Source organism: Sparus aurata, chromosome 24 (genome assembly GCF_900880675.1).
Source record: "Sparus aurata chromosome 24, fSpaAur1.1, whole genome shotgun sequence".
NCBI classification, from domain to species: Eukaryota; Metazoa; Chordata; class Actinopteri; order Spariformes; family Sparidae; genus Sparus; species Sparus aurata.
Window position 1 is genome coordinate 4,302,478 of NC_044210.1, and position 23,849 is coordinate 4,326,326.

General features: G+C 38.7%; 2 protein-coding genes across 2 annotated transcripts; both read left to right on the forward strand.

Annotated features, from left to right (window-relative positions):
• The first annotated feature begins 5,817 nt into the window (after positions 1-5,817).
• On the forward strand, positions 5,818-22,323 carry dhrsx (dehydrogenase/reductase (SDR family) X-linked). The gene is made up of 7 exons (XM_030409745.1): positions 5,818-5,970; positions 14,619-14,726; positions 15,788-15,859; positions 18,687-18,788; positions 18,946-19,153; positions 20,674-20,881; positions 21,769-22,323. The coding sequence occupies exons 1-7, from the start codon at positions 5,871-5,873 to the stop codon at positions 21,943-21,945; spliced, it is 975 nt and encodes a 324-aa protein (XP_030265605.1). The 5' UTR covers positions 5,818-5,870; the 3' UTR covers positions 21,946-22,323.
• Positions 5,834-13,811, forward strand: LOC115576999 (zinc finger BED domain-containing protein 1-like). Its single transcript, XM_030409742.1, has 2 exons — positions 5,834-5,970; positions 10,432-13,811. Exon 2 carries the CDS (start codon positions 10,481-10,483, stop codon positions 12,527-12,529), a length of 2,049 nt encoding a protein of 682 aa, XP_030265602.1. The 5' UTR covers positions 5,834-5,970; positions 10,432-10,480; the 3' UTR covers positions 12,530-13,811.
• Positions 22,324-23,849: the final 1,526 nt, after the last annotated feature.

Genomic DNA, 23,849 nt, shown 5'->3' on the forward strand with positions numbered 1-23,849 from the left:
AGCTCCAACAAACGGAAGTGAACCCTGTATTTTCACAACCCTGAATGATCAAACATTTGGCACTGGCCTGGTGATGGCACAGGACAATTAAAAGTTGGTTCTCTCAAACTAATCAAAACAGGCTTGTCATGGCCTCCAAAATTGGACATAGCAAAACTACTGGAGCGTGGCCATTACATAGCTGAATAACGTCCTGCTTAAATCATTCACTACTGGATAGTCAGTCAGTTGTGTGTTATCAGACGGACGAAAGGAAGAGCCGTCAGTATACAAGATCAGAACAGAATTGGTACTAAGTATGTTAAACTTCAAACTCTACGTGAGGGAGAAATGTGGCTGGATTTAGAGGTGATGAGCGTTTTACAGTGATGTGTGGCCTTGACAAAATGATCGTTCGTAACCTGAACAACGTGCAGCTGTCACGTGTTATGTAGCAGAAGTGTTAGCACTGAATGTAGAACATGTACAACACAGTCAGTGGCCAGTACAACAGGAGCAGATCTATCTATCATGATTGCAGCTGTAGCTACTGACCTGAGACACCCTGGCATGCCCAGAAGAAGAACAGGAGAAAGCTTGGACGAGTAGTACGCCACAGGTAGGTCAAACAATCTATGTCTTTGTGGAGTCGGGTAGGCTCAAAGCCAGGGCGGCTTGTAAAGTGGCCTCCAGATCCTGGAAGGCAGTGTGCATGTTTTCATTTCACAGCACAACAGAGGGGTTGGGACTTGCTGGTCAGAAGTTTCACTCTCTCAGGAGACAACAGTCGCTGACCGTCTCTGAACACGACCCAGATAGGTGACCTCAGGTGGACAATACTGCAATTTCTGCAAAGAAGCTTTGTGGCTGTTCTCAGACAGTCTTTTCAGCAACAAAACAGAGTCAGTGTGGCAGGCCTCCTTAGATGGAGATGCTATCAACAAATCATCCTCGTACTCCAACCAAGCCCTTCCACCAGAGAAGATCAAATCCTGCAGATCGCATCTCACTGATGCTGCGTATACTGTGGGACTCTCAACGTAACCCTGTTGCAAGCGGGTTCAGGTCAGCTGTCGGCCTTTAAATGGCTATCTGGATGCAACAGGATTTAAAGGAAAAGTTTTTGCTTTCTTTTCCCTTCTTCAAGGGTGGTGCCCCGAGGTGAACCAATGAAAATTGGATCTTATTATGTATCATAATTAATAGTTATCCCTGATAGTCAGTTGTTATTATTGATAGCCAAATTTAACCCAAAACTTCCTTTTAATGTTGCATGAGCATTGTGCCTCATGTGATGCAGTGTACAACACGTTTCACTTTTTTTTTCACTCATTTGGTTTTAAGCAGTTTAAAACCCACAGTCATGATATGCCATTTTTTCTTGGTTATTTGTTGCAGCTAAATGTGGACACACAAGCGCTTGTAGAGCAGGCACGCTAGCAGCAAATCAACACAGCACCTTCTTTCTTGTTAAATGCCAGTTGGCAAACCGATTTGAGGTGCATTACCACCCAGTTCAAATTCAAACGTCACATGAAAAGGACAATAAATTACACCACAAAACCCCTGTGGCTAATTACATCAACCCCTGGTTCTCTCTGAATGAAGCCATGGAGTTTAATGTTGACATGACAGCCTACAAGTGGAAATTTTGGCTGACAAGTGGACCACGTGACTAAACTACCAGGTAAAAAGTATATATATAAAATGATCCTACTATATTGTGTGGGTGTCATACATGTGAATGCTTTCCTTCCTGCAGCTGCAGATAACATGAAGACTTAGTTTCACATAATTGATCCCAAATTTCACTGACTCTGAAATATCAAGCTTATCATTGGTTTACAAGGTCCATATGTGAAACACACCCTGAAGGAAGAAAATGAACCCCCTCCCCACATGCATGAATGTACATCTGTGTTACAGCATGTTGAGACAAATGAGAATAATTAATGCTGAAACAGGAGCCTATTATATCAGTGGAATAAAGTTCAGTACACGTCATTCTGCACTTTCCATGTCTGCAAGCTGCAAAGATTCACGTGATCTTAATTTGTTATCTGCCCATCTCTGTGGTGGTTTGTACAGAAGGCCATATGTGTTTCCCAGGAATTTGAGGGTGTCAGAGGAATTTTATGTTTTTATAAACTTACACAAAAGGGCTATTGAAAGGCTGATTTTTCTGAGTATTTTCTGACAGATTTTTCTAGAGTCTGAAAAAACGTTTATGCGACAAAATGTATTCAGAATTTGGTAGGATTTCAATGAAACTCTGGAAAAAAACATAATTAGCCTCTAAACTAAAATGCTGCTATATATATGTTATCCAGAAAAAAAATCAAATATTTAACTTTCATAGAAAATTTCTATGATGGCTGGTCACATTTTCTGAGTGAGGGGGCACTTGTTTGGACCTCAGTATTTCAGTGGTAGCTTAAGACCTCCATCAGTAGGATCACAAACAAAACAGAAGTCTAGACTCAAGGCCCCAAAATACTAGGAATGAACCATATGGATTTTAATTCAGCCGATACGATATGTGATATCTTATAAGTCTAATCAAATCTTATTTCGGACATTTAACTGAAAACCCATTCAAAAAACTCACAGACTTTGAGACGAGGGAACAGAGTCCAAAAATCCAAACTGATTTCTGGGTTTTAGGACCCATTACTACATCACTGTATTGGCTGATTACAAACAAACTTTAAAGATGTATACAGCCACCTGTACTGGCATATTGGCTGTGTTATGTTTGTTAAATCAATGTTTCAAAAGAAAATGTATTTTCTGAGTTGGACCAGACTGCTCTCCTGGGCCTGTGAAGCTGTGGCCTTTGCCAGCCTGTGTGTTAACCTCGCTGGGGTGTAAGACGATCTTTTGGGTCATATAGATATTAAGCATGATCTAGTGATATCAAACTGCAACAACTGCTTTCTTTCTTTCTTTCTTTCAATCTTTCTTTCTTTTTTTCTTTCGTTCTTTCTGTCCTCTCTTTTGTTGTTAGGAAATTTTGAGTAACCAGTGGTTTATACTAATTATCTCACAAAAACTGTGGTTAGTTGTAAAGCAGAGTGGAGCAGATAGGTCAGGAAATTCCTAATTCCATATTTGGTTATTCATATGGAGTTTCCCACACCATGACAAAAAGACCAAGCCTGACTGAAAATTCCAGTTCCAGTCCTTTTTCAGAGCATCAATGTTATGGTCAAATTACACATACTCAGGAGTTTAAAGTGGGGAAAAACATTGATCAAAGATTCCCAAAGCCCAAGATGACAACCTTAAATGTCTTGTTTTGCCCATAACCCGAAGTTTTTTGTTGCACTCTCCAAGAGGAGGAAGGAAACAAGAAAAAATCACATCCAAGAAGTTAGAACCAGAGACTTTTGACGTTTTCTCTTCAAAACTGACTCAAGACAATTAATCAATTATCAAAATAGATGGCTGTCATTGAAATAAATGAAAACTAATAGATTCATCTATTAGTCACCGTAACTCTGAAAGATGCCTGTCATATTCCACCTCTACTTTCTAAAACCCTTGAGTGCAAAAGTAGGTAGCTGTTCTCTTATTCAGATGAGCTGCGATTAAAAGTGCTCTTTTTCACAGAACTTTAACAAAGTCCAGAAGCCTGTGACCTTTATGATGCATACTAGAGACAAATATTGATGTATTTTTCTGCCTATCAAAGATGCATCATATTGATAGTATTAGCACATGTTTTTTTTATATATAGAACATAATGCTGAAAAGATGCCTGGCGTAATTAATAATGCCATTTTGTCCTGGCAATTTGTTGCAGCTAAATGTGGGCACCCAAGCACGTATAGAGCAGACACGCTAGCAGCAAATCAACATAGTAGCTTCTTCTTGGCGCACAGGTGGTCAAGTGGTTAGAGCGCATGCCATAAAACGCAGCTGACCCCAGTTTGATTCCGGCCAGAGGTCCTTTGCTGCATGTCACCTCCCCCTCTCTCTCCCATGTTTCCTCTCTGTCTACTGCTAATAAAGGTGTCTATGCCACGAAAAATCTTAAAAAAAAAACATAGTAGCTTCTTTGTTGTTTAATAGCAAACTGATTTGAGGTGCATTACCACCAATTTCACATTCAATCGTCACACAAAAAGGTCTATAAGTTACACCACAAAACCCCTGTGGCTAATTGCATCAACATACATTTTGGCTTCCCTGTATGTCCCTCATAATCTCTTGTAGATTACCCTGTGAATATCAGTGTCATTACTTAGACACAAGACTCAAGTTGCTGGGATATCTAAAATCGTTGACAGGTGGACCACATGACTAAACTTCAAGGTATAAATGTAAATATAAAACTATAAAATGATCCTGCTATATTGTGTGGGTGTCAGACAAGTAAATGCTTCATGCAGCTGCAGATAATATAAAGACTTAGTTTCACATAATTGATCCCAAATTTCACTGATTCTGAAATATCAAGCTTATCATTGGTTTACATGGTCCAAATGTGAAACACACCCTGAAAGAAGAAAATGAACCCCCTCCCCACATGCATGAATATGCCTCTGTGTTACAGCATGTTGAGACAAATGATAATAGTTAACGCTGACACAGGAGCCTATTATATCAAAGTGGAATAAAGTTCAGTACACGTCATTCTGCACTTTCCATGTCTGCAAGCTGCAAAGATCATGTCATTTAATTTTGTAATCTGCCCATCTCTGTGGTGGTTTGTATTTCCCAAGAATTTGACGGTATTTAGCAAAATAAGTGAATAAGAGATCAAATGTATTCAGAATTTGGTAGGATTTCAATGAAACTCTAGAATAAAACACAATTAGCCTCTAAACTAAAATGCTGCTATATATCTATATATATTATCCAGAAAAAAAATCTAATATTTTACTTTCATAGAAAATTTCTATGATAAAATTAAAATTAAATTTTCTGAGTGAGGGGGCACTTGTTTGGACCTCAGTATTTCAGTGGTAGCTTAAGACCTCCATCAGCAGGATCGCAAATAAAACAGAAGTATAGACTCAAGGCCCCAAAACACTAGGAATGGATTTTATGGATTTTATTTCAGTTGACATGATATATGATAATTACCTGCTGATCATTGCTAATAATTCAACCAATAATTTCACTTTTTTGTAAATTTAAAACAATGTAAAAGTAAAAGTTATAATTCATAAATCCAATAAAAAATGTGGTGTAAAAAGTAGAAGCATAAATGAAATCTCTAGCAGTAAAAGCTAATGTCAGGCTATAAACAGACTATATCACGGGCACATGACTTAAACATCCCCAACACTAAGTGTCTTACTACTCAATTACTATAAAGGTTTTCTACAAACTGATCGGTGTACAAGTTGTAAACTTAGAGTTAGTAGTAGTTTGTAACTAAAGTTGGATCATACAGATATTAAGCAAGATCCAGTGATATCAAACTTCAACAACTGCTTTCTTTCTTTCTTTCTTTCTTTCTTTCTTTCTTTTGTTTTTGGAAATTCGATTTGAAAACTTTTAACCAATGACTCACGGTGTCTCTCTATTAGAAAGCTTTATGCAGTCTGCCTATCTATTTCAGAGGTATTTCATGAGGTGGCACCATAGAACAACATGTTTTTATAATCTACATTGTGCAAATTAAAGGGTTTAATAATTGAGTTAAGGAACGACACACGATACAATACCGTTATAAAATGGCAGTGGGGTCAAAAGAAAAGCCTAAAATTACATATAGTGTTTTAACAGTTAATCTCTAACCCTTTCAGGTATCTTGTGACGCAGTTTTCTTGGGGGCGGAACCACGAACACTACTAATACCATGCAGACTCCGAGCCCGGAAGGATTTCCGTGAAGCACCGTTGGACTCGGAAGCTGTCGGTCGGAAGACGGATTCAGCGATGTGGCTGATCTCAGTGTTGCTGCCTCTCGCCAGGCTCTACTTATGCGGAATCAAAGTTCTTCTCTATCAGACGTTCAACAGATCGTTCACACTGCCAGGTCTGTTCTGTTTTGCACTGTATTTACTGCATGTCTGTCACAATCTGATAATAACCTGTCCTCGTTAAAGGTAGCTTCAAGCACCTGTTCACACAAGGTTCTGTTTGCATGCCGAACTCCTTAGATAATGTGAGCGTTTTCAAAAATATGATGCTACTTATCGACATAGGAAGCTCGGTGATGGAACCTGAGTTACAAGCTTTTAATAACAGCGTCTTCCGGTCAGTTCAGCATACATGTTATACATCCAGTACGTGCAGTTCACAGTGTAAGGAGTGTTTCTCTCTACATAGCCTAGCATAAGCCTCCATCAAAATAAGGACAGGTGACCTGGTGAACCCGGTCTGAAAGATGTGGCGTCATGCTGCCGGAAGGATTACATGTATGTAGAACTGACTAGAAGATAGAACGAAAGTAATGCTGTTTTTTTTTTGTTTTTTGTTTTTTTCTCGTTTGTTTGTTAATTTAAATGAGCTGAAGCTTAACATTAGCCTTACAGTTTAGAGTTTCAGTATAACTAGTATTGCTACAGGTATGCTACTTAATGTCACCACTTGACATCATGTGATTCTAAAACCCAAAGTGTGATCCTCTACAATTCAAAGACCTCTTACACTCTGGCCTAACTTGTATAATCCAGGTGAAAACTACGAAGGGATAAGGCTTGGCACATAATATCCACTGAGCCCGGGACAGAGTCAAGTTTGGGGGCCGAATTCCATACAGATAATATGGGGGTTAAAAATGCTAATATTGCTTTCAGTTGATATTGGCCCATCACAGATAGGCCTGTATCAGACATATATGTATGTCTGGTGTGTGCATATATGAAAACGTTTGGTTGAGAGATTACAATGCAGACCAAAGGTGCTTTCATTTATAATTATTAAATTCCCAGGGGGAGTTTATTCAGCCTCTCCTACGTAAACGTCATTGTAAATGTATGCAAAATGACACATAAACTAAGTGTTGAGAAAGATGCCATGAGACCTAATTCGTTATAGATAGTGATGGTATAGTGACAAACAAAACAGTTAGCAACTAATTTGTTAATTTTTAATGACATCTTGCATAGCATTAGTCCTTAATTAACAGAGATTTGTTGAATGATATCAGATTGTATCATGTCAATGTCATCATACTGAAATTTGATGCATAGTAATGGTTGAACAACAAGACATTTTATCTGCTTATTAACCAGGTGTGACATTATTTGACTTTTTCATACGATCTAAAATATGAATGATTATGATTATTAGCCTAATGATTTCTTTGCAGGACTGTAAATGCTCAATAAGAATCTGTCTAACCATCATCCTATCAAGTGACTGTTTTTTTTTCTATCAAACTATCAATTGACTGATCGATAAATGAGATTTTAAAAAATTAAGAAAAAGGATAAATATATACATTACCTGCTTTATCATAAACACTTATCAAAACTCTTTGCTCTGCTCATACTTCACAAACTGGAGTGATTTTGAGTGCTCATTCATAATCTAAAACCATAAAACAAAATGACAAATTCTGTTAAAGCATGTGACCTTGGAGTGAGTAAGAACTACACTACACAAAGAGGTGATTGTGTCTCCAGACAGGCCAGTGATTTATACTCATAATCTCACAAAAAATGCAGTAAGTTGGTAAAGCAGATAGGTCAGGAATGACAAAAAGACCAGGCCTGACTGAAAAATTCCAGTTTCCAGTCCTTTTTTAGGACATCAATGTTATGGTCAAATTACACACACTCAGGAGTTTAAAGTGGTGATTCCCAAAGTCCAAGTTGACAACCTCAAATGTCTTGTTTTGTCAACCAAGAGTTTTTTGTTGCACTGTCATAGAGGAGAGAAGAAACCAGAAAAAAATCACATCCAAGAAGCTAGAACCAGAGACTTTTGACGTATTCTCTTCAAAACAGACTCAAACCGATTAATCAATTATCAAAATAGATGGCTGTCAATGAAATAGTTGACAGCTAACAGATTCATCGATTAGTCACTGTAACTCTGAAAGATACTTGTCATATTCTTCCTCTATGTTCTAAATATGGAAGCGAATCTGTTTCTTAAATGCAAATTAAAATGGATTAATAGAAATGCTTTTTCATTTTTAAAATATACTAGCTGCAAGAAAATGAAAATGCAATTTGGATGATTTATTACTCATTTTATTTATGAGTCACATAATGCAGCTATGACCTTGAAATGAAAAAGCATTTCTGCAAATTTTGGTAACTTTGCTGGGGCATCTTTTGAAAATTAAATCTTAAATGTAATTTTCTTTATCATTTTAATTAAGTTACAAAATGAGCAGTCTTGAAGAAGAAAATGAAAATGCAATTTGGATGATTTATTACTCATTTTATTTATGAGTCAAAAAATGCAGCTATATTTTGAAAATGAAAAAGCATTTCTATTAATCCATTTTAATTTGAATTATGGAACAGATTCGCTTCCATATCTAAAACCCTGGGTGCAAAAGTAGGTAGCTGTTCTCTTTAACACATTAACAAAATCTAGAAGCCTGTGACCTTTATGATGCATATACAGACACATACTGATGTATTTTTCTGCCTATCAAAGATTCATTATATGGATAGTATTGGCATATGTTTTTTTTTTTATAGAACATAATGCTAATAAATATTAATTGAATTCCCAGTGAAGTTTACTGTTTAAGAGCACTAATGTCCTTTTTGGACGATAAAGTTTATCCTCCTGGAGCAGCTGACAGTGTTTCCAGGCGATAGTGTATTTAGCCCTTAGGGCTAACGTTAGCAAGCATACTGCTGTTGACACAAATTTAAAATCTTACAAGACAAGGGTTGACTTTGCTCACTACTCATTCAGACTTGTTTAACATTCTGCTTTTGTTTTTTCTCAATGCAACTCGTTACAACAGCAAGTTTGTTGCACCACGCTAAACTCTATTTTGTTCACAGCTGTTTCCCCATGAGATCACGTGAGCTAGTGCTGCAACTAACAACTATTTCGAGTCAATTAATCTATAGATTATTGAAACAAATAATTGACTATTTGGATTATGAATAGCTAAATTACTATGACTCTCATTTAGCTTTCAGCTTTTAAATTTAGCATGAAGTTGTTTTTAGGCATGTGCTTTCTAACAATAAAGAAATGATAGATGAATACTTCATTCAAAAATATCAGTGTCAGGCAAAAGAGGAACATTAACATCCTCTTCAGATGCTCCCATGGCAGGCAGGGTCAGCTTTGTTGCAGTTCAAAACATTTTTGGCCAAGATAAGAGTGAGTGTTCAGTGTTTAGTGTTAACAGTTTAGATGACTTTGATTGTGAAGGTGTCGCCATGTTGCCATATTGTTAACTTCACTTCACTCTAGTAAGCGATGCCTACAGCCAGAGCCTGCATGAAGTTCACCCAATGATGTCAACAACTAATCGATAATTACATTTGTTGGCAACTGTTTTGATCATCGACTTTGACAACTGCGTTGATTATTCGATGCAGTCTTAATGTGAACCCAGCTTCAGACTGCAGTGCCATGAAGCCAGATCCTAACACCACAGATGTGTTCACTGTTTATTCAAAATAAATCAAAATCAAAAATGTTGTGTGACTAAAATGCACCAAATACGGACTTTTTGGGTCCTCAGCAACAAACCTTTCATGTGTGGAGTAGATCAGAAGAATGGTTCTAGTAATGCGCAAATAAAAGAGACAGAGATTTCTTGCTTTAAAATTCAAGATGCACCCTCTTTGCGTTCGTTATCTACTGCTTATAAATCTGTGAGCTGTATGCACATGTGTCTGGTTTTACAAAGTATTAAATGTGAGTGTATTCTTTAAAAATACACACTTTTTCTACATTTTAAAACATACTGAGCAGAAAGGTAGACTAGGTCAGAGTTGAAGCAGGATGCAGTTCCATCACATTTAATAAGACTTCACAGTAAATCGTTTTAGTGATCACTCTTATATCCAAAGTGGGTTAAGTTATTAGTTAAACTCTGGCACTATAATACCATGTAACATTATAGCTGAATGTGGTTCAACAGACCACACTTGACAACACCTACCTTGTGATGTTGGGTTTGGTCAGAGGTTTGAGAGACCTGTAACTTTCAACTTGTAGAGGCTAGAGCAGCAATATTTTCCTTCTTCCAAAATCTCATATAAAAGATAATTGACTTTACCGAGGGGACATTCTTGGCCATCCATCTATCATGTTGATAACTTTTCAGTCAGAAAATGTGGAAGGGTGTATGGGAAATCTCACTGAATGCCATTTGCATTTTTAAACAGGGGTTTTTGGGATCAGGTCAGCAGCATACGTAAAAGTAATCTAATTCCCTGCCTCAACCTGGTTTCAATCTTGTGCTCATGTAAACATAGCTGAAAGATCACGATCCTATATAAGTTTAGCTTCACAAATAGTTAATGTTTTAATCCTCAAATGTATATTTCACTATTCTTGTTAGGTACTCAGTTAATGAAGGCATCCAAGTGGATTTCTAACTGAAGGAACCAATGGAGGGTAAAGGTTCAGGACCTTCATGCTCCGGCCTCAATCTGGTCGCACACCCACGGGCAAAAAGCAAAGTCTGGAAATACTTTGGCTTTGACACAGATGCAGATGGCTGCATATTGCACTGGAAACGGATATACTGTCGTGTTTGCATGAGTCAGATTGCTTACTCTGGAAACACCTCTAATCTGTCATACCACCTTGAAAAGAACCACCCTGTAGAGTTTAGTGAGTTTGTGAAGAGTAACACAGATCAGATGCGCGAGGCATTTGCAACAGCATTCTCCAGGATAAAGAATGAGCCTTCAGGTCTACATGTTCAGCAACAATCCCAGGACTCAAACTTAAGACAGAGCTTAGACTATGAAAACAGACGACACAATGATCTGACTGCTGCTATCATCAACTTCATCTGTGAGGGCTTGTACCCTGTATCTGTAGTTGAAGAGCCAACTTTCAAGACCTTAATGACCACCGTTGATCCTGGGTACTGTCCACCAAGCAAAAGCGACCTGATAGTGAAAATGCTGCCTCAGATGTATTGCCGTACCCGAGACATGGTCTTCAGTGAGCTCGCTGGAGTTGTGAACTGTGGTGTTACTACTGACCTTTGGCAAAGCCAAACCCAGAATAGAACATATATTTCACTCTCTATGCATTCAGTTAATTACAGCAGTACAACTGGCTTCTCGATGACCAACAAGTGCCTTAAAACTTTTGAGGTGCAAGAGGACAACACAGCAGAGAACATCACCAGAGCGATGTATGAAACCTTCGTTGAGTGGGGGATTACTCAAAAAGTAAGTGGTGCCACCACAAATGGTTCAGTGGACATTGTTAAAGCATGCTCACTCCTAGATCTGTCTGTGGAAATGCCTTGCCTTGGTCATACCATCAACCGTGCAATGGATGAAGCCTTCCAGCTGCCACGTGTCGAAAGCTTTTTGGGATGTTGCCGCAAAATAGTTGACCATTTCAGAGAACCAGCAATGTATCTGCTGAAGGAAAAACAGAAGCAGCATGGTCTTGCCCAGTGTGCACTCATCACAGACAGGGGTAGATCTTGGTTGGCCACATTGGCAATGTTACAAAGACTGAAGGAGCAACAGATTGCTGTAACTGAAACACTTAGAGAGAGTTCCAACAACCATCAGTTCACCTTTGATGGTCCTGACTGGACCTTGTTGGAGGGCTTGGCTGAAGTCCTCCAGCCTTTTAAAGTTGTCGCTAACATGATAACTTCTTGCAGGTACCCAACCATTAGCATGGTTAGGCCTGTGCTTCATATGCTGTTGAACAACACCCTCAAGGTCAAGGAAGGGGACCTCAAAGAGATCAGCATGACCAAAGAGGTCATCTCAAAGGTCCTATCAAGCACCTATTCACACAATTCACAACTATCACAAGAAATTTCAACATTCCTCAACATTGCTACCTTTCTGGATCCTCGGTACAAGAAGTTGCCCTTCCTGTCCACTCAGGAACGCTCCAAAGTTGAGAACAACATAATCGAGGAGGCAAAAGCAATCCTTGAGAAGCAGATTGCAGAGCGACCATGCCTAGATGATTTCTCCTTGGTATCTGACGAGCCACCTAGCAAGAAGCAGACACCTCTAAGAGAATCCTCAGTGAGCTGCGTATCCCAAGATAACCCTTTGGCTGCTATATTTTGTCAGTCTGATGCAGACCAAAGCCAGGAGGAGCTGCATGCACAAGTGTTAGAGGAGTTGAGCAACTACAAATCACAGCGAGTCCTAGGCCTGAATGAAGACCCTTTACTGTGGTGGTCGAGTCATGCACCATTGTTCCCCACCCTCCCCAAGGTGCTCCAGAAGTATTGGTGTGTTCCCGCCATGAGTGTCCCTTGTCATAGGTTGTTCAGCTCCTCTGGGACTGTTTTATGTGGGAAAAGGAATCGCCTAACTCCAGTTTTAGTAGATCAGCAGGTCTTCCTGTATGAGAACTCACGAGGCTACTATGAGCCTGAACCCTGTGAGGATGATTTGGAAAATGTTTGGGAAGGAAACTGTCTGGGTCAGCCACTTGAATGACTGTGTGTTTAAATATGCAAAAGGTAAAACATCTTTGACTTGAGTCCCTGCCATACTGTGTTGCCTTCATTGAAAAATGTAATCAGGCAGTATGAGTTGTATGAAAATGTCTTGATCCTATTATAAGATTCTTTCTTTGACTTTTGGCCTTAAGTCAGTATGAAAAGATTTTGGCATTTTAAAATGCATATTTGTGTTTTTGAGGTTATCAGTCACATGTCTGGGCATTGCCATTCATAGTTAAAGCCAGGAGAAATTTAGCCGAGGTGGCATGGAAGCAGGAAAAACATTGTGCCTGTCCAATGTTAAAAAAAAACATGCATACCATACAGATATTCATGTTCGCCAAATGAATGCCAATTCTGACTTTTCTTCTAGTGAGCTGAAATGTAGTTTTGTCAGTGAAATGTCTCAACAGCTATTGGACAGATTGCTATGAAATTTGTGTTAGACATTTATTGTGCCAAGAATATAAATCCTGATCATTGACCATCTGACACTGCATCTAGTGCAATCATCAAGTCAAAGTTAGATTTTTTTCCAGTGCTTTGTAGGGTTATCAGATGTCTGTCAGTTGGCATAGGGCTGTAAACTATCTGTCTCGTAACATTTCTGGAAATAAGACAACCTGAGGAAATTGGTGAGCTTTAAAGGTGTTGTTTGAGTTTTTCTAGTTTGAGCAGAGGTAGACTAGCTTTTTTTCTTTGCTTCCAGTCTTAATGTTTTGCTAGGCTAACCTCTTCCTTAATTGTACTTCCTTGTACTTCAAACACAAAAATTAGAATAAGTCAGAAATCTTCCCAATCTTCTCAGTCACAGAAAGAAAGAACTTGAAGTTGGAAGATGTGTATTAAAGCCTGTAAGTAAACTATACAAATGACTTGTATATTTATTTAAATAAGAGAAATCCTTTAATTGCTATGGTGTACATCATATTTTTCCGTCAGCAGTCGACAAAATCTGTACAGAAAATGTAACTGAAATTAACATTAGAGCAGAGATAGCGATAACATTTTCATATTTGTATCCAACAAATGCGTAAACTAAAAGCAGTTTTGTGATGATGGAACAGTAAGATTGTATGTTGTCTCTATCTATGCCTCCTACAAACATCTACCTAGTATCTTGTAAGCTCTGTTGTGTCTGTGATTTTGTTTGGGATGTGCTATATATGTAAATATCTACTGTATATTGATATCAAAGCATAACAATTAACAATCTTTAAGCACATACTGTCATGTAAAAGAGCATTGGTAAAGTAAAAAATATGTTTTCAACATTAGCGGAGTGTTTTGATGTCAAATGTTTCCATTTTTATAGCAGCACTGATACACTTTTATAATTGTTCATCTTCAACAGGGACAAACAGTTTCAAATGTATAAGATGATTCTTGCCTTTATCAAGATGAAGACTGCCCTAACATAGTCCACATAGTTTACACAACTGTTTTGGTTCATGTGACAAAGTCATTTGATGCCTGGCATTTAGACTGCTCTGGACCCGTTGGATATCCATTCTGTCACTGAAAAAGGCCCTGTGACAGTATCTTATCTGACACATGAACTGCTGCAGAGAAGTCCAAGTCAGGAAGTGGATCAATGGCTAAATCCCAGTGTCTATACTTCTTTTAGAGTGTTCTTAGGGTGCAGACTTCACCAAGTTTTTAATGATTTAAAAACTCTTGGGTCTTGGCATTCATGTAGATGCTGCTTTGACATGCGGATCAAGTATAACCCCTCATGGTAACGGTATTCCTCAATGGCTGTGTTATTCACTTCACCTGTCGTGGTTTTAATGTTTTAGTGACTGGTGTGTATATAGCCTTGAAGTATCATACCATCGCAGAATTGACATGACAGTAAATGTGTCACAGCATGTACGGCTGAAGTCTGCAAATGTTCAGCCCGCAAAGTCCAGAGGTTGGACATTTGGATTCAGCCAATGAGACTAAGTAAACTGGCCGTGATGTTGCTGCATTTAACCCTGCAAGTGATTTACACAGAAAATAACACATTAATGTGGTTCCAAAACAAGTGGAAGTGGATTGCATATTGTTCTCATGTGGTCCCCTCTCTCCCTCCTACACAGTCTTGCCAAAGCAAAATGGAAGGGTTGCCATTGTGACTGGGGGTACCAGAGGAATGGGTTTTGAGACAGCGAGACACCTGGCAAGCCTGGGCATGCATGTTGTCATAGGTAGGCTACTGTCTAATCATATGCCTGAAGCCAGATTTTATACTGGACCTTGCTTCTCCCTCCAAATTAATACATCTCTCTGCAGTCCAGCTTTAACGGAGCAATTTATAAGATGTGGTCAGAATTTTAGGTTAAAATATTAAAATTCAAAATGATCTTACATCATCAGAGTGTGAAGAAACAATAGTGTTGATGTCATGTCAAACACGTCTGTGTACTGTGTTGCAGAAATGTCTACTGAAATTAGACCATTTCCATTCAGGGCGTTTATCAGACGCTTTTTTCCAAAGTGACTTACAGAAATCCATACATACATTCATACACTGATGGTGGTGGCTGCCATGCAAGATGCCAACCAGCACTTTAGGAGAAGTTTGGTTCCAGTATCTTGCCCAAGGAATTTTCTCTTATCCTAATTGTCCACTGAAATTAAATGAAGCAAAGACTGTTAACAGAAGACACTGGTTGTGCTCAATAATGTTATATGATCCCGTTTTGATTTGAAGACACACAACATAAGGGGCCCAAGATAGATTTCCAACCATCTCTGCCATGCTATCGTCACAACCATGTTTTGGGGGCTTTATGAGATTTTAGCTTCTAGATGCTCCTGATTGTTGTCTTACGTAAGTTAATGACTAAGCTTCACATGGCTTTCAAATTTGTGGTTCATTTTCCAAAGATTGGACTCATTGTTGAGCTGGTGCACATTTTGTGGTGTGTCTAAGAGACCCATAAGTGTGAAAGATCTGTCACTTTGCACCTCAACCCTAATCTGACCAAATTCTATTGAACTGAATAAAGTGATAATCTTACATTCCAGTCAGCACCAACAGCATGAACTATCCCCAGTTTTCAGATGCTTTGCGATTATATGTTCTGTCATTTTAGTTAATGCAGTGTTCTGTTGTCAACATGATTAAATAATAAAGCTCAAATTTATCATGTTTTATAATTGGACATAAGTTTGAGGATACATTGCTGTAGGTGGTAAGGTTTGTTGCAATGGATATCTGTTGGACATCTGCCCACCAAGCCTCTCTGATATCCATTATCCCCAGCTGGGAACGAGGAAGAAGAGGGCAAAGCAGCTGTCAGGAAGATTGAAGAAGAGGAAGGCAGCAAGGGGAAAGGTAATCATCTGTCTGTCTCCATCTCTTGTCTTTGGTCATATCTGTCATTTAAGCGTTTCTTCAGCAGGTATAAAGAAGTCAGGTATAAAATGCAAAATGACACACCAATGGTTCTGTAAGGTGAGTAACTGGTATAACTGTCAACATAAATACTGGGGTAAAAAGCAAGTTTATATGTTTATTATATTTTGTGACTAAAATCCTTCCCGGTGTACACAGTCCAAATGATTGCCTCCATTAAAAAACCTTCAGGCTCAAATACAAAATGGAGTAATAGAGTATCAGCGTGCCTTAAGATAGAAATACATAAAAGTACCCCAAAATTGTACTTGTAATTGCAGTTGTTGGATACATGATAACACTAATTTATCCTTAATGAATAGCAAATGTATACTATGTTTTTTTATTGCACTGTTAAAAAACAGTGAAATATTGTGTAGTTTATCTATAAACATTATTTGGATGGTCATTATAAAGTCGTAACTGATGTTAATAAACCATTACAATGTCTAATAAATGGTTTGTTACCAGTGCAGTAACTATTAAGTTTTATCAACTATACATTTACCATTTATTAATAATAGTTTGTGTGTTAGCAAATACAGAAATGCAAAAAATAACTGATAACATCACCAGGATGAAGATTTGTGTTGCAGGTTTCATTATAAATGAATATGTAAAATAACTGCAGGACATGGCTGTAAACACAAAGGTTCATGTGTGTGAGTTAATTTGGCTTAACTTTAAATTTGGTTGTCCAAAGCTCAAATGAGCTTTGTACTTTTGTTCTTCCCCTGAGGACTTCGTAAATAGTCAGTCTGTATCAGCAGAGATCTAACCTATTAAGTTTCATTCCAAATACCAATTGCAAAATATGGAATTTGTCCAAAGTCGCATGATCTGAACCTGAGCGCCCAATGTCTGCACAGTGCTGGTGAAAGCAGCTTTAAATGGGACTCAAATGAGAAGTGTCCTGAAAATTGGAAAAAACTTCTAGTCAAGTGAATTTCCTTCTCAACACAGGTGAGAGTGCTGCATGGACAGACCAGTGTAATGACAGCCATCATGCCATCTCCACACAAAGAGCTCTTTGTTTCAGTGCGACTGGGTGACAAACAGCGCTAATTAGTCCAGAGATGTGGTGGATTCTAAGTAGGCTTTCTCATGTTTGTCTTCACTTGTCAGGCATCTCAATTAGTGTGATGCACAATATTCTGCAATGGAGGAGTTTAATTGATTTAATAGGTGCTCGAGAGGTCAGTAAAGCCACAGGCAGCAGCAAGTGATTCATGTATAACATTCCTGCATTTGCTGGGAAATAAGACTGTACCAGGATTTAGCGAACACGTTCTAGTTCAAGGCTGTTCAGAGCTTTAATCCCACATTCAGTACAGATTTACTATGCCAGTTTAACCCTTAACGTTCCATTGTAGTTGAAATCAATATTCAAGTGTTTTTTTTTTCACTTTTTGCTTCATATCTCAACATCAAAAATAAATGTCCTTCGTGGTATTTTAAGAATTTGTTGAAAAACAAGTACAGAAAAATCCGTCAAAAATACCTCAGTATAACTTGTACAAAACGCAACTTTATAATCTTGCTGAAGCACAACTTTATTAACTGATTTGGGTGAAAAGTGCCCATATTTCACCAAGCAAATAATTCTGGTTTTCCTCCAGCTGCTCTGCATGAACACACACTAAAGTAACTGCTAACTACCTGTTACCACCAGCCTCCCAACGAACACTTCGGACTAGGGCCATATGCATTAGCTTATTGTAGACACCAAACAATATCCACATCAAGTCTCAGGAAATATATAAATATGACAGAGCAAATAGCACTCCACTCGGTGTTCAATGGGAACATTAAAGAGGCAATATGTAATAATTTTACTTTTTTTTTTTTATGGCTTTTTTTTTTTTTCATTGATAGTACAGCTGAAGATATGACAGGAAACGGGGAGAGAGAGAGGGGGAATGACACGCAGCAAAGGGACCCAGGCCAGGAGTCAAACCCGGGCCCGCTGCAGAGCCTCGGCACATGGGATGCGCGCTCTACCAACTGAGCTAAACCGCGCCCCGAATATGTAATAATTTTACACTAAAATGATCCTACGACGGTTGACGGTTTGGACGTTATGATATCTTTGTATTGTGTTACCACAATATCTACTGAACTTAGCATGCAAACCAGCAAGCCCCAAAGTATCCCGGTCCAAATCGCCCATGCGTACAGTGTAAACACCAACAGCCCCCTGGTCCCGAGCTCTCAGTCAGACACTAGCTGCATGGCTAACTAAGTTAAGTAGCTAATGGCAGCTACAGTGAGGAGCAGTTAGCTGAGTCTCTGGTGATATACTGTAACCTAGTTGTTTTGAGTACTTGACTTGAAAAGTGGCTAATTCTTACATATCACACCTTTAAATTCCCTTTAGCTCTTTAGAGACTCTTAACTCCTTTGTTTTTACAGGTTGGAGTTTACCACAGAGGCGCATTTGGAAGCTAATCAACCAGACTTTTTTATGGATTGCTCCCATTTTCCTCAGAGTAGCAACAACAAAACAAGTTTATTCCTTCATGTAGTCTTTCATGGAGATGATAGGAACCTCTTTATTGTGTAGTGTGATGCTTAATGCAAAAAAAGGTCATGTTTGGAACGCACAATATCTGGTTTTGTATCCTTTTCTGCATGAGGCGCAGGATTCCTTTTTGAATATTAATACCTGATTAATATGCTTTGTATTGCCTTTATAATATTTTATCTCTGTATTTCTTCGTCAGGCTCTGTAAAGTCTGTGCTTACGTGTTTTTCTTTCTGTTGACAGCTGAGTTTGTCTACCTGGACCTGACCTCAATGAAATCAGTGCGACAGTTTGTTAAGATGTTCAAGAACAGAGGCCTCCCTCTCCATGTTCTGGTGAACAATGGTAGGCTGCTCAGATTGTCTCTGTAAAGGCATGACAAGTCATACTGGCAATACATTTTTAAAGTCTAGGTGTTTGTCAAACAGTTCTTAGGTTGAGTGATTGCAAGTGCATCGTAGACTTAAAGCATACTTGTGTCTTCTGTCATCCTCTCATGCAGCTGGCACAATGCTGGTTCCTGAGAGACAGACAGAGGACGGCTTCGAGTTCCACTTCGCGCTCAACTACCTCGGCCACTTCCTGCTGACCAACCTGCTGCTGGACCTGCTGAAGAGGTCAGGAAGACACGGCTCCTGCTCCAGGATCGTCAACATGTCCTCTGCTACACACTATGCAGGAGTGCTGGACCTGGATGATTTAAACAGGAGGTAAGAGGAAAAATAAAATCCTAAAACTCTTGATGTCACATCAGTTAAAACAACTAAAATACTATTTTAAACTAGCTGCAGGGATTTAATAGCTGAAGAAGCTTTCCATACAGTATAAAGCTGCTTCTGATAACTGATACAGTGAGAATCACTCATATTATTTTTACTGATAACTACTGACATTCCCGCCTTAACCACATTAAACATTAATGCTTTTATGCTGATTTAAATGCAGGTTGACTAATTAGGAGAGTCATTTTTTTACATTTGGAATAGCTACTTTGGTTTATGGCCAAACGTTTGCTTTATTACAATTTGCTCAGCATCAGCAAAACCGAGGAGCTGAGCCGTTTTTTGAAACCTGATTTAAAAAATGACAATGTACCAAATAACTAACATAAAAGTCAGTCTCCACTGTACAATGTTTTATCATGCTAATTAGCAAATGTTAGCATGCTGACATGCTTAACTAAGGTGGTGAAAATTATAAACATTATACCTGTTTAACATCAGCATATTAGCATTGTCATTGTGAGCATGTTAGCATGCCGACGTTAGCATTTAGCTCAAACCACCACTATGTCTCAGTACAAACCTCACAGAGCTGCTAGCAGTGCTGTATAGCCTACTCCTATTTTAGTTAAATCTGTCCCACAAAGGCAGCGGCCGTGATGACGTATCCAAAGGTAGCACCGACAAGTTCTATGGTTTCATTCATATTGAAATTATTATATTGAAATGAATACGGAAATAAGATTTAAAAGAAGCATACAGTAACTGGAGAGTTAACTAAATAACTGAAATATGAAAGCTCCAAATAATTAAAACATTTAAAAACTTCTTTTTTGAAGTTTTATTATTTTTTTTTCCATAGATCAATGGAAGCATTTCTTAAATCTTGGCTATGGCCATGTGTACCAGTGCACCCAGGATGTGTCATTTGCTGAAATCCTAAATCAGCATGAAACAAGATAAAACACTACAATCTGGTGCTTGTGCAGCTATGTGGATGCAAGTTCTTTACTGATTTTCTTAGTATGATATAAAAAGATTCAATTCTTTTATCTCCCAATCATTTGTTCAGGTTTTTGTTCACACTAAATTAGCTATGTACATTATATCTATCCTCTGAGGTAATACTGTGGTCTAATGCAGTTGTAAATGGTTCATTTATGGTTTTTCATAACAATATTCCCTCTCAGAAAGAGGACTCCTTCCTCCAGGGGCTTCACTGTGGTGCAGCCTGACTGCACTCCGAGATCTGATCGATAGCATTGTCTCATCTCAGGAAGAGAACACGAGTGTTGTCTCTGCTGAATGTGGGGAACATTTTGAAGGGAATGTATGGAGTTTTAAAAAAAAAAATATTGTCTGGACTCTCAAACCAACATAGTCAACCCACAGCTCTGAGCTATAATCAACCTTCATGGCTCAGTCTGAAGTTGACAAATCTGTATGTCACACTGAGAATTTGTGCATGCTTTAATGATAGTGTCGTCCCCTCCCCTCCCTGTCTCTAGGAAATACTACAGTTCCCATGGTGCCTACTCCCAAAGCAAACTGGCTCTGGTCCTCTTCACCTACTACCTGCAGGAGCAGCTGATGGCCGGTGGTTTCCCAGTGATAGTTAACGCCGTGGACCCCGGCATGGTGGACACAGCGCTGTACGACAACCTGTGGACCCTCGCACAGGCAATGAAGAAACCTGTGGCCAAGATACTGTTCAGGGTACGTACATTTTAATGGCACGATAATGCCATGTGTAATATATCTTAAGGCTCGTGGATGTGGCCAAAACATATGTTTGTTTTGTTGAAGTGTTTTCCCCTGCAAAATGCAAGAATACAAAAGACTGCTTTCAGTATTTTAAACATTTCCATGTGCACATTAATGTCACTGCAGCAAATATCATGGCACATTTATGCAGCAGATCTAAAATCTGTTATTATAAAGGGTAGAAGAAACTCTTCAGAGAAAACACAATTAAACTTTTAGCTTCTGAAGTACATTTTTTGTAGTTGGCTCTAATGGAGCTCTAGCTTCTTCAGGAGTGACCTTTCGATTACCAGACGACCCGCTCTACCTCCTGAGCTACAGCTGCTCTAGAACATAGAGCATTAACATTACTGTAAATCTCCAGTGTCGGGAGATTTAAACAATCCATTAATGTAAACTGCTGTGCCTTGTGAGTAAATGTGCACTTTGTCTCTAATAATGGAGGGACTTACTGATTCTGCTGTTGAGGCATCAATGCAGCTAATATCATTAATATTTTCTTCATTGAAGCTGTATTATTTCACCCACCTGCATCCCATCCACTAATAATCGGAATACCCAATACGCAAAACAAGGTTGTTTTGCTGTTTAAATAGCAATGCGCCAGTAGCAGGCCCATGGAATGGGTGATTCCACACATTCTTTCACAACTTTCGCCTTTATTTGCCCCCAGATTATGTGCATGGAAACACGCTCCATAAATCATTTAAATAGGGCCTATAGACTATATGTGACTACCAGGTGAACAACAAGCACCTCAGATTTCTGAGGAACTCAACTCATTCAGAGACCTCTTTGTTGTATCACAAAATCGTTGATGGTCTTTCTCTTCCCGCCAGACTCCAGCGGAGGGAGCGTCCATATCTGTCTATGCAGCAGCTGCCTCTGAGATGGAGGGGGTGGGGGGCTGTTACCTGTACAACGGCGAGAAGAGGGAGTCCTCCGACTCTTCCTATGACTGTGAGCTACAAATGAAGCTGTGGAAGAAGAGCTGTGAGTTGGCGGGCCTTCCGTAGGCCTGACTATGACCCTTCACACAGGACAGCTCCACATCAGCCAGCGTCACCTGAGAGATGGTTCCTGCAGCTTACTGATGGTATAGAACCACTGCCGGACTTTATATCGTGCCAACACTTGGACATCTAGAATTTTATCTGTATCTGTATCTCTGTGCTCACAGCATATTCTCTGGCATAAATCATGAGAGCCTGTTGTTCACTGTAATTATAAGCACAAGAAAATGCTTAACGTCCTGCCAAATGCACATTTAGTGTCTGTTTACTGTATTTGACTCTCTAGCAGATCAGCTCTTGAAAACTAAAACGTACAGAGTTCTCCATGTGCCAGATGCACTTGTGTTTACGGGCCAAGTTTTTCTAGTAGAGTTGCGGTATAACAATGACAGACAATCTGTTCACCAGAGCAACCTCACTGCCTTACCAGTGCCTATTTTAGCCTACAAACGGAGGCTGTATTGATTTATTATTAGTATTATTTTTTTTTTTGATTCTGGCACAGTCGCCACTTATGTTACCATATGTGTGATATAATATGATATGTCAGTATTTAAATAGTATAGAGTTAGTATCTTGAATTGAGATTTTGTTCAAAAAAGAACAGACCCGGACAGACTGAATCTACTGAAAAAAAGACAAAAATGATTTGTAGTCCACAAAAGTTTTTGAAGCTTCACAGAAGAACAGTGTTGCAGTGTTCTGCTAAACCCCACAAAATGAACTTCACTCTGAATGAAAATTCATTCATTCAAATGAATCGGCATTTAAAATGCAATATTGAGTGCAAATAGTTTTTAGTAATTGACGAGCCCCCGCATACCACTGGCTCTAGTTTTAGTTTACATTCCAAAAGGGTTGCTCTTGTTCTTAATTCTGTGAACTCTATTTTAGTATTGTGCTTCAATGGTTGTTTGAATCTGTGAAATACAGTCAATAACAACAGTATTATTTATGTGATATGCCGTGAAGATTGTAGAAGACTTTCCAAAGTCATCGTGCCCTCCTTCACCTGTGCAGCAGTTATCGATCGTGTCTTACTTTCTTCATATATGATGCCGTCTGTAATCTCCTCCGCCCTGTCCTTGTTATCCCACTCTTCCTCCTGCATGCACTACAGTCAGACACTGTGTTTCCATCTTTTCCACTGGTCTGATTTATTGATTTTATTTTGCACACAAATATTTACAATGATTATTTCATCAGTGTTTTTTAATTTATAGATATTCAGTAGTATGTTTACATGTATCATATCAACCCATCCTCACTTGTGGCAAAAATATGTTGATCACTAATAAACAAATTGCCTGAAGTGTTTCTGAATTGCCAGCTTTTTTTCTATATGTTTTATATTTCTTTTTAATTTAGTCATTGTCATTGATATATTTCAGTAACTAGTATTCTTTCCTTGTTTTTTAAATATTTTGTCTTATTTTGGATTTTAAGCATGCGTCTTCTCTTGGCTTCCATACATCAGAGGTGAGGTGAAGAGAAACCCTCTACTTTGTGACGAAGAGCAGCTCTGGTATCCTAAGCAGATCATGAGCTATTGTCCTTTTTAACAAGGTACGGTATAAAGAACCAGGGCATTAAAGTCCAGGATTAGATGGAAATCAGGACAAAGTGATTAGAAGCAAACTGAATTTGGTCTACATGGACACTTCATGAGGTGTCAGCTCTGACAAGCGTTCATTAACTGAATTACCAAATACACAACAATTACCAAAAAGAGATTCCAAGTGACACATCTGATTTCTAAATAATAAAGCAGTAAACTATATGGTGATTACTGCAATATAAATAACACCAAACGTAGCACAGGCAAGATTCTTTATATGGCACCATTCAGACACCACAGAGACAGAATGCATTAAAATACACAAATATTATAAGGCATTGAGAATTTT

Excerpts from the sequence above, each read along its gene's own strand:
- dhrsx (XM_030409745.1), top strand. The coding sequence starts at position 5,871 with ATGTGGCTGATCTCAGTGTTGCTGCCTCTCGCCAGGCTCTACTTATGC. Across the intron at positions 19,154-20,673 it reads CTGGATGATTTAAACAGGAG|GAAATACTACAGTTCCCATG; the intron begins GTAAGAGGAAAA and ends CCCTGTCTCTAG. Across the intron at positions 20,882-21,768 it reads TGGCCAAGATACTGTTCAGG|ACTCCAGCGGAGGGAGCGTC; the intron begins GTACGTACATTT and ends TCTTCCCGCCAG.
- LOC115576999 (XM_030409742.1), top strand. The coding sequence starts at position 10,481 with ATGGAGGGTAAAGGTTCAGGACCTTCATGCTCCGGCCTCAATCTGGTC.